The sequence below is a fragment of the Anser brachyrhynchus genome (assembly GCF_964034855.1).
Source record: "Anser brachyrhynchus genome assembly, chromosome: 1".
Classification (NCBI taxonomy): domain Eukaryota; kingdom Metazoa; phylum Chordata; class Aves; order Anseriformes; family Anatidae; genus Anser; species Anser brachyrhynchus.
The window spans coordinates 185,017,913-185,029,461 of NC_137694.1; the positions used below are offsets into that span (position 1 = coordinate 185,017,913).

The following is an 11,549-nucleotide window of genomic DNA, read 5'->3' on the forward strand; positions in this document are numbered from 1 at the left end:
CTGTTTTGCAGATCCAGTTATACAATCATACTTATTTTCCTCAGCCTCAAAACATGATCCTATGACAAAGTTCATATCTTATTTGTATTAGTGTTGCTTGGGTTTTAATTCAGTAACAAATCATCGTAGATGCAAAAATTAATATGCTTCCACTTTCAAATTTTATATAAGCAAAGTGACTGATGCTCTATGAACTCTGAAAGACTCAAATATTTCAAAACATTTATCTAATGGAAAGTCTGTGTTGAAACTTTTTGATGCAAACTGCTGGCAAATAGCTTTTGCACATGCAAACAAAAAAAAGTAGAATAAAATAATAATACAAAATCATAGGAGGGTTTTAGAGAAAGGAGGAGCAGAATGAAACTGGTGAATCAGCTCCAGTAAGCTTAGCTCTAATCTCACTTGGGGTCATCTCTGTAGGGAAACACACCAGCATTGCTCTTTTGTATAATCACGCTGCTACAGTTATACTATTATGAATTATTATGTTTCCAACACAACGTATCAGGAGTAATTCCATTGAAATCAATGGCATAAGGAATAGAAGAATCAATTCACCATACACAGTAGTCTCTGGACACTGAATTACTCATTTTTTCTAGGAAAAATAATGGAAATAAACGTAAGATGGACATAAATCCAGTAGTAATACACCAAAATGACTGTAATACAATTATTTGCTTATGTTTAAAGCAGTCTGTTTTGAACAGAGAAAGGAAGTCTGCAGCAATTCATTATCTTTGTTGACTTACTCCAAATGCTCAGAAATTATCAGCTGTTTACTTTGCTGGTATATGGTTACACTGCCAAGCATCAGCAAGCGTTTGGTGCCCTCTTATGGTTTATCCAAGCAACTTCAATGATAGCAAATGTTCACTTGCTCGTAGATCACTCGTAAAGGTTTCTCAGGTTACAAATAGTTGAGAAAGGAAGTGTCAACTAAGATAACTAACCACTTAACGCTTCAAAATGTTAATAACCACCTGAAGACAGTGAACTTACAATAATAAGCAGACCCACATACATCCCCATGCACCCTCCCCTGCAGCTCTGAACTGAGATAGCTCAGCCTCGCTAAACTGATCTTGCTTGGCACAAACGTGATCCAGGGATGTTTTTCACCAGGCAGATGTGGTTAAATCCATTGCTGACTATTACAGAAAATATACGTCTGGTTAGCATCACTAGGAAAAATTAAACCGAATTGTATTAATAGGTCTTAGAAACTTAAAAGAGGGAGAGAAGACTGGTCTATCTGTTTTTACTTTTTGGGAATGTCATCCAATTAACAATGCAGGCACTCACCCAAAGACCAGATCAATTGAGGAAAAAAAAAAAAAAAAAAAGTTCCTTCCCAAAGTTGAAGCCATCAAAATATGGTGTATTCTTATTTATTTTGTTGCTCCAGCAATAATTTCTCACACTTAAAAACTGGCATACTTCAACTAAAATCAGAATTTGTTGGGTTCTGGCAGTCATGCTTTCTTCTTTGCCTGGTTAACACTACAGTATGTTATTTTTCTTCTTATGCAAGTATTTCTATCTTAAAGAGAATTCCCTCCCTGATCTTCTAAAAACTAAACAGATTGCTCCATAAGTCTTCTCAGGAAATAAAATCTGATTCTGTATTAAGAAGTATTTGCTAGTTTGCTTTTAATTTCCCTATTAGCATACAAAGGGTATACAATCTATTTTTTTAATGTTTTGTACTTATGTGATTTATCACCCTATTTTACAAATTATTCAGATGAAAACATCTTGGAGAGATTTGTGCTTTTTTTATACACAAATCAGAACACAAAAGAGATGGGCCACAGAAATAGCAATGTAAAAAGACAATATGGAACTTTAGATTCCATTTTAATAAGGTATTTAAAAATTTCTGATATCAACATTTAAGTGCTGGGAACCCTGTATTTAGAAGAGTAATCCACTGTAATAAAATGTATTGATATTAATAAAGAGCCCAAACCTTTTACAATGGAAAATTCTCAATTTATTTTACCAAGTTATCCTATTACACAATCTTTCAGAGATCAGTTTCAGAATGATACATATGAAAAGCTTCACAGAATTAGAAAGTTAGTGCACAAATCAATCACTTTCTCAGTTTGGCCATAGACACTAAGGTGAAAAGGAGTCTGAGCATCTCATACTATATACTTCCCTTCTTAGCATAGATACCCAATTCCCAAATGTAAGGCATTTCTTGGCACCGTGGCCTATTTCAGTAAATTCAGACAAAACTGTATGAATATTCCCCATTTCTAGAGGCTGCAAAAGCCCACATAAACATAGACTTGGTAAGACATCCATGCAGCAAACAGAAACTTATATAACTTATTTGTCAACATCCACAAGTGCACCACTCCTTCAGAGAAAACAGAAACATGTTCCCAGAGAGTTTCTAGTTCTGTTTCAAATGGATGTGACAAAGACAAAATAAATAAGCATGAGATGTGACGAGGAATAATCAATGTGCCTGAAACCCTTAAACCACCAAGATATGTTCATATATATAGTTAAAGATATTTTGGTAACATTTTAAAAAATAAATCCACCTTCTGTAGGTGAGAAATAGCTAAATTGCACAAAGCACAGAGATCCCTGAGCTAGTGGTGACCTAGTTAAAAAATCCACACAACACACTGCAAAGCTATGTGGACCTATCTGCCTAGGTCTAGAGGAAGTACTGCTGCTGCCTTTTCAGCTAACAAATATTGCTTATTAGCTTCCATTTGACACCATGTGAATCATGGGTCATATTTGCTAGTGTATAACCTTGAGGTCCTGGTTTTGAGGCTGGCACAAGGGCAGTCAGGTTAGATCTGCCTTTATTATTGTGGACGTAGCCAACAACAAAGCATTTATATTTGGTGCATTAATCTCAAATAGCACTGAAATCAGGGCACCAGCCTCCACAGCTGAACTACTTTCCACTGAATGCATGAATCTGGCTTTTCTGGACAGTTTTCCCATCTGCTGACCCAGAAATTTTGGGGTCTTAGATTGAAACCTGCCAGACAAAGATGCATTTGCTTTTGGTGACATTCACTGATGTGGATACCCCCCATCAGAAAAATTCCATTTCCTACATTCCTTTCTAAGGAAGTAGAAAAAAAAAAGTGTCCCTTAGCTGGTAATTAGCATTAAAATCATTCCACACTTACTCTACTGTGTGGAAACAGAACAAATCCTCCCAAATGTTTTGAAAAGCTAGTAGATGAACATGGAATATGGGTGCACAGCTTTAGAGAAGTACTCAGTTACTCACTCTAAGTGTCATTTCTGCCCTTGGTCTAGTCTGCCATGCCATTTTCTCCATCCCTTTCATGTAACTATTGTTACATGTACTCATGTACTCCCTCTATACTATAAAGTAAACTTAAGATTTTATAGCAACCTGTAAAGAAAATGAAACCACTCCAGACTGGAAATGGAACACTGGGAGAAAATCATGTGTCTCCTAGGCCCCTAATGCCAATTAAGAGTTTCCTAGGAAACTCAGATTTGTTTTCCATGAGGAACTTATATGAGTTAAACTATGGTATGTTCCGCTATGAAATCCTGATGAACAGAAACTCATCCTGGTATAAATCAGATCAGGTTAAGAACTGACATGGTTAAGAATCAGTACCTGGCTGCTGTGCACATACTTTTAATTTAGTTTGACATGTCTGAGATCAAGTTAACTGTAGCCTATTACAGACTTGACTGCTTTACCTGAAACTGAAAACTTTGATTTCACTGCAGTGTCATTAGCCACTGAAGGGAAATGCCAGCATCAGCACTGACACGGTAACCAGCAGCGTCTTATTCAACACCGTAATGCATCCCTGTATTCCGTGTTGGGCAGTGTCAGCACAGAGTTCCAAAAAACAACTGAAGAAACATTAAAATGAGGTGTTTGACTACCAGGAAATCAATCATTTATACACTTCCTTCAGACAAGACCTGATCTTCATTTAACAATGCACACAGGCTAAGTAGAAGAGCCTCAAGATGAAGCCCTACACATTGAAGAACAGCAGCTGTGTTTACAAAATCATATAAAATAAAATTAAGACACAAAGTCATTTTCAGATTCCCAGCAACAAAAGCAAAAGCCATTATTGCATTACTAAAATGATTAACAGATCAAGACCAAGTACTTCTCCAGAACGGCAGCTAGGACAGATTCTTAGCCCTAGACTTTTGGGAGCACAATGTTCTGTGCTTGTCTAAAGAAATACAAACCACAAAAAACTCCGGGAAATGCGGTCATACGTCTCACATGTCATAGAGCTTGTGCCATGGTCGTTGTGGGAAACCATCAGCTTATGGGTACATATTTTTGTACTTGCTGGGCTCCAATCTCTGCAATATAGATTGCTCCGCTCTTCATGTCTATATCTACAAGGTGTGGCTTGGTTTCATCTGCCAGCTGGATTGCGTTGACTATAGCACAGTCTCCAATAATGCCAACCGGCGGTGCTGCCAAGATTGCCAAACGGTTGATATTCATCTGAGCTACAATCAGATACTTGTAATCGGCAGTAAATCTGTGAAAGAGAGAAATGTATTTTTGAATGATGCACTCCATGTGACATCCCATGGAAACACCATGATGCACTTAAAGAAAACAAACATTCCTGCCTTAATATTCAAGTTTTTGAAGGCTACAACAGACTAAATGCCGTGAAACATTGAGAATTAACAGAAAATTCATTCAAGACAATCTTTCTTCCTGTCAAAGCTGCAACAGTAAGGCAAACAAAATACAACTTTAAAACAAAATTCCCAATTCAGCACTTGAATCCACATGGCCTGTTATAAAAACAGGATTCCTCTGTCATGTCAGCATACAACTAACTGTGTAGATCTTTGCATGCAATCAGGACCCAGCTGCCCATTAATAAATCTGGTTAACTCCTTGTCATCAGGCATTAGATATCAACATTATAGCTCACCAATAAGAGTGTATCTTTTATTTATGTAATTGCATGTTTCTAAAAGAACTGTTCAGCAATACCTGACAGAATAGGGTCCGTCTTCTGAGAAACAGCTACTCCAAGCCCCCAGCCACTCCCCTGTCACTTTATCAAATACCTGGATTCTTCTGTTGTCTCTGTCTGCAACCCACACCTACAAAGGACGAAAATCATGGCTATTCACGAATAGAACAAATTAAACACATCAGTTTCTTACATAAGCAAAGTATCCTGAAGTAAAAAAGTACACCGAGGAGGAAAACACTTTCACATTCAAAGCTGAGTAAGTAGATATGACTTCCAGATTTAAAACAAACTGCCTACACAATTAAGATGCACAAATTACTTTTATACTGTTTTAGCAGAGAAATCAATGCTCTCTCTTCATTTCTGTGGCTGTGATACAAATATACTCAATGGGAATAAATCCATATCCCCCAGTGAGAACATATGCACACCTTTTTGATTCTAGAGGTACTGGTCTGTCACCCACTAACAATTTGTTTTTTAACAGTAATTTCATGACCCAAACCTCTGATGACTGCATCTGTAGACACAGATATGTTTAAAGCTACTACAAATATTGAGCAACTTCAACACTAGGCATTTTCAGCATGCTTTGTTTAAGTAGTTTTGTGAAGTTTGTCTCAGTTCAACCCTGGGTTAACAAACACTGTAAGCTAGCAATACTACTAGATAGTTCCAAGGAAAACATCTCATTTACTACAATCACTGAAATTTTAGCTGTTGACAACCTGTCAGTCAGATAAGTAAGTTTCATCACTTTTCTGGGATATCACCCAAAAGGGAGCAATAAAGAAGTTGACCTGAGATCCTTCATCGCTATTTTTAAGTGAAACACCACTACGGCACTCTCTCAGATTTCTTAGGAATTGACAACGAATTCTAACCTGGGCTGATGATCAGCACCACCTTGGCAATAATTTCTAGGCCCATCACAATTGCTGTCTTTGAATGCATATACTCACGGTTCCCTTTCCACACCACGTTGCCCTATCTTTTCTCCCTCTCACCCTGCCAGTTTTGTCAGAGAAGTGATTTCTAAAAACATTTCTTATTCTGGTTCAGTCAGCATTAGCATAATTAGCTGAAAACAGCTATTTAAGATGTTTTAGCCAAGTGATCTTATTTTCCCTGAAGAGTATTAAGGAGCAAAATATTAAGAACAGCAGGGGAGAAGCCAGATTACATTAATATCTAGAAGAAGTAGAACCTTGAATGCCTTGAGCTACATGTAGATGGGGACAGATGCCCACAACCTAGCCAGTGCCTTACCATTCTCTTAAAGCTTATCTGGAATTTCCAAATATGAAATTGAAGAAACTTAAGTGCTTGGGTAGATAGATATTCATTACAGAACAAAAATCTGCTGTACTCTCACCATGGCAACCTGTGAGAAACTGTATAAGAGCATTGCCAATGTCCATGCAACAACAGACAGTAACTGGCAGGACCCTTGTGTCAACCCTGGAGACAGCTCTTTCAGCAGAATCTTCAGTATGAAACTTCAGCTCACGACTGCTTTCACACTGAAAACTGTAAGCCACATAAATGACCCAGTTCCCAATAGGTCAAGGAAAAAGAAATACAATTTGTGTTTTTCAAATTCATCTGCCAACGGACTAGTTTACATGTAAAAAAAATAAAAATAAAAATAAAATAAAAAATAAAATAGTCCTTTAAATCTTTACCCGTCCATACGGATCCACTGTCACGCTGTGAGGAATCTTGAACTGGCCAATGCCAGTCCCATTTTCTCCACTCAGCCAGATCTCTTTATAATCTAAGCAGTAAACATCATGTAAAATAAAAGCAAAAAAATAAAGTAAGAAGAAAACAAAATAACTTTAGCTTTAAGTCATTCCCTTGCAAAGTTATTTTCAGTCACTTTTAAAAGATGGTGTTTCTAAACCTGGAATTTTAATCACAGTACTTCTGATACTGGAAATACTGGAACTACTACAGTGACTACTGGATTGTTATTAGTGGTTACAGGATCATGGTTAGAGAAATGCAGCCATAGTTCAAAGCTTTGTTAAGCACTATATTGAAAAATAAATAAAAAAATATAGTAACAACTGAATGAGTATGATATCCATTTGTTTAGAAAATTGATGTTTTTCATTATGGCAGTTTTGAGTCAGTTTTAAGAATTCATCTCTTCGCAAACTAAATGTCGGCTAACTGCCACACCTCCCCTTTTTCCCAGCTGCATCCATGAACAGACTCACTGCCGTAACCGACACTGACCATCTCTGCTGGGGAATATGAACAAGCTAATCAGAATCACAGAATATAAGGATATCTAGACACCATCTGGCTCAACCTGTCTCTCAAAGTAGGGCTAGTGTTGATAGCAAATCAAAACCTGAAGTTAAATCAGGTTGCTCATATCAAGTTTTGAGCACCTACAAGGGTGGAGACTGCCCAGCCTCTCTGGGAAAACTACTCACTGCCTGATCACCCTTCACAGTGAACCCCTCCCCAAGATCAAACTGAAATTCCTCCCTCATGGCAACTTTTGTTAATTCCTCGTTCTTCATTGCGCACATCCCAGAAATCCATGACTCTGTCTTCTCTATACCCTCCCATCAGTAACTTGAAGACAGTGATAAGAAACTACCTTAGCCTTTTATCCTCAAGACTGAACAAATTCACTCTCTCACCTTCTTGTCGTAAACAATTAGGAGATTTCTACTAAGTGACAAGCAGTAAAACAGGATCTGACCCAACAAAGTCTTCAAGCTAATTTTAAAAGTAGCAGCTCAGCCTAGTCCCCACTTAACGGTATTCTCAAGTTATCATTTAAAATTCAAGTTGCAATTCCCACCTGCTGCAGAAATTTATTTTTCCATACCTGTGGACAGTTTGAGCAGTCTGTTATTCATCCCTCCATCTCCATCCACAACATACATATCTCCGCTTTCCTCTACAAAAATCTCTGCTGGTTGATCAAATTGTATCGGATTCAAACTTGAACCAGCATTCCCTGGCGTGCCCAAGATTTGCAAAAGTTTACCAGAAGGGCTGTACTGTTTCACGGTGTGCCCGTATTTTCCTGAAGTAAGATTTAAAAAGTGCAAAAATGTCTTAAGAAAACAAAACGGTAAGTATTACAATTGGTTACAGAGATTAAAAGGAAAATCTCCGGACACTAGCAAGTGAGATCAATGAATCAAAACAAACTTATACCGCGAGACCATGACTGTGGGTTAGCAAATCCATAAGCTACAGCAGTATTTAGCTGTTGTATTACGGTCACCAAACCTAGGGCAGAAGACAAGTCTCACAGCCACAAGGTATTATTTTCCTTGTCCTTCTCCTGGGCAAAAAAGTAAAATAAAAAATGTCTTTGCTAAATTTAGACGCTACAAACAAACACATAGAACTACTCATGAACCTTTAGATTATTTTATGCAGCACCTGAGCAGTTTGTTCCTGGCAAGAAAAGCACAAATCTGTTTCACAATTATTTGAGAGCCTTATTTAAATAAATAAGCTATTTAAAGTAATATCTGCACAATTTGCATTTTCTTCCCTGCCTAATACTTCTCACATCTCCACCTTGCATACCTGTTCCAACATCTGTGATCCATACTGAACTATCAGTTGCGGTGTTTAACACAAAGATACCATGAGGCATTTCAACTGTATCATTCCAGGAGTAAAGAAAATAGCCTTCCTCTGAGAATACAAGTACCTTTGGTACATTATCTCCCCTCTGAAAAAGCAAAACAGATCTATTAAGAAAACATATTAACCAAGTAAACAAACTTTTGAAAATTCCTCCTTGTAAGTTTTTTTTTTTGATGCTTCGTGAATCATGGAAATCTCTTGAAACTGGTAGTTCATTTTTTCCAGATGAAACAGGAAAGAGAGAGAGAAGGGTCCAAATTTAACATGCAAAACCCTCCACTCATTCTGGCCTTCAACTTAAATCATGTAGAGTCCAATTTTCAGAGCAGCCAAGCTCCTGCACCTGTCTTGATCTTCATTTTGAATCGTATTTATATACTCTTGATGAAAAATACATCAAGCACAATACAGGTACAAAAAAACTAACTGTACCAGTTAGTTACATGGTACTAAAGTACTCATGCTCTGCTGTGTAATTAAACCCCACCAGTTTCTACAGAAAGATCACCTTATCCATGATCTAAAGATACAATGCATGGAAGTGGGTAATGCAAGTACCTGAACCCCAATTATTTTAACTGCGTGGCTTTGATTCCATGGGACACAGGCTGAATGAGAGGAAGGGGACTAGTCAAGATGCACCAGAAACACACTGGAACTTATAGTTAGAAAAGAGGCTACTATAACTCAGTTAAATTACATCATGTGTTAATATCACAGAAATTAAATTCTTTTTTTAAATAAGGACAAAAAAGTATGATCCCAGAACTTCTTTTAAAATAGGTAAGGCAGAAAGATCTATACTTATATTTTCACTAATTTTGATACAATAATTACTTTTTATACTTTAAATATTTAGTTATTATATTGAAATTAGTAGAAAGTATATTTTCCCCATATTTATATAATATAAAATATTTTATATATAGATATACACACATTTTTTATCACATTTATATATTATTTATAATATAAAATATTTTACATATAATATATATAATATATATAATTATAGTTTACACACATTTATATTTACAAATACACGTAAACACATATGTATATGTATTTATCTATGTAAAATTATGTGTGTATATAATAAGTATATAAACTGATAACATAAAAATAAATTTTATGTAATATACATATAAAATAAATATTTATTTTTTAATCTAAAGCAGACATTTTAAGGGTACAAATACATTGGATTAACAAGAAGAGAAATGTAGTACTCTCACTCACTTGTCCCACGTAGACCAAACCATGAAGAGAATCAACAGCAACACAAAACGTTTGGCCAGTGAAATACTCTGGAATTTTAGGCCAGCTTATGTCCAACTTGTACATCTGTTGCTGTCCGCTCGAAGGATAAAAGTAATCAAATGCTTTCAACACCTGACAATACAAAAATACATATCCATTAGTAATTAGATTCCACAATGGTGGGATGTTTGTTTATAACCAGTTTTAACAAATATGAGGATCAGGAGAAACAGCAATAGAAACTAACTGTACATAAAGCATCATAAATTGATTTATTCAGGTTAGAAATGTAAACAGAAAAAGGTTTGTAGTTATCTTTTTGGACTGTATGTGGGAAAAATTTAACAAACTGGAAATTAAGTAACAAAGGTTGGATTGGGGAAGTTCTAGAACTTAAAGGCAAAAATACACCGTGGAACTTCTTGTACTGAAGTTACTCTTGCTATCTGTCAATTGTCCCACCCCAAGGAGGAAAACAGTAGAGAAGGTTTCAAATGCAACAGAATCAATAACTACTTAAAAAAAGCAATGAAATCAGAAAAATAGGACAGCACACATCAAGAAAGAAAACTACATCGTAGAAATGAGGAAGCGTAAGTAGGAACGGCACAACTTAAGCCAATGTATGGATTTTAAAATGTAATGGAAGGAAAGAAGCTAGAAATGAGGAAGCGTAAGTAGGAACGGCGCAACTTAAGCCAATGTATGGATTTTTAAATGTAATGGAAGGAAAGAAGCTGCAGCTTTTCGGTTGTATTAGCGGAGCTGAGGAAGGGAAGGCGAGCACAGCTGCTTTCCTGCAAGCACCGGGCGGGGACCACAGCGCTGAGGGATCCGGCTGGAGCCGAGCACTCACAAAGCGGGGATGGCCGAGAACTAAAAATCTTTTTAATGTTCCTGTCCGCTCTGTCCGCTAGAGGTAGGGGTACGTGGATCGGAACTGAGAACGCATCGAACTACCATGGAGCCCCCCTCCCCACACACACCAGCCCCCTCCCCACACACACCTACACCCCCCGGGGCGCTGCCGGCACCCCCTGCCCACCTGCGAGCCCCCGAGGAGGCCGAGCAGCACCAGCAGGGCGCCCGCCATCACCAGCCACGGCCCCACCGCCCGCTTCCCCCTCATGGAGGCGAGGCCGGGCCGGGCCGGGCGGGCGGCGTTGCCATGGCAGCCTCGTGACACCCGCTCGGTCCCCAGGCGGTGCCCGCCCACAAAATGGCGGCGGGCTGCCCAAGATGGCGCCGGCCCGGCGGGGATGAGGAGAGGAGGAGGAGGAGGCGCACAGGAGGAAGGCTCCGCGCTGTGTGCGGTGGTTCTGGGGAACCGCGAGAGTTGCGAGGCCGCCTTGGGGGTGCAGCTTCTCCTCAGGCACCGCGGAGGGCGAGCGGCGCCCAAAAGCGGGGCTCGGTGCTGGCGCTTTGGCGTCATAGCGGCGCGCCTAGCAGAGCGGCAGGACCGGGGCAGCGGGGCGGTAGCTGGGGGTTCCTCGCCTCGCCTCGCCTCGCCTCGCCTCGGTGCTGGGTCCAGGCAGCGCAGCAGCCGGCATGGCGAGCGGGGCCGCCCCGCAGCCGCACGTCTGTCCCTGTCCGTCTGTCCCGCTGCGAGCCGCCGTGCAGAGCCGTCAGCGCTAGCCTCAGGGGCTGGGAAGAGCCCGG

General features: G+C 39.1%; 1 protein-coding gene across 1 annotated transcript; it reads right to left on the reverse strand.

Annotated features, from left to right (window-relative positions):
• Positions 1-1,976: 1,976 nt before the first annotated feature.
• NHLRC3 (NHL repeat containing 3) lies at positions 1,977-11,322 on the reverse strand (the record flags this gene model as incomplete). Its single annotated transcript, XM_080577676.1, has 7 exons — positions 1,977-4,544; positions 5,015-5,127; positions 6,686-6,777; positions 7,852-8,052; positions 8,568-8,715; positions 9,870-10,022; positions 10,936-11,322. 7 exons carry the CDS (start codon positions 11,320-11,322, stop codon positions 4,316-4,318), a joined length of 1,323 nt encoding a protein of 440 aa, XP_080433802.1. The 3' UTR covers positions 1,977-4,315.
• Between the last annotated feature and the right edge of the window lie 227 nt (positions 11,323-11,549).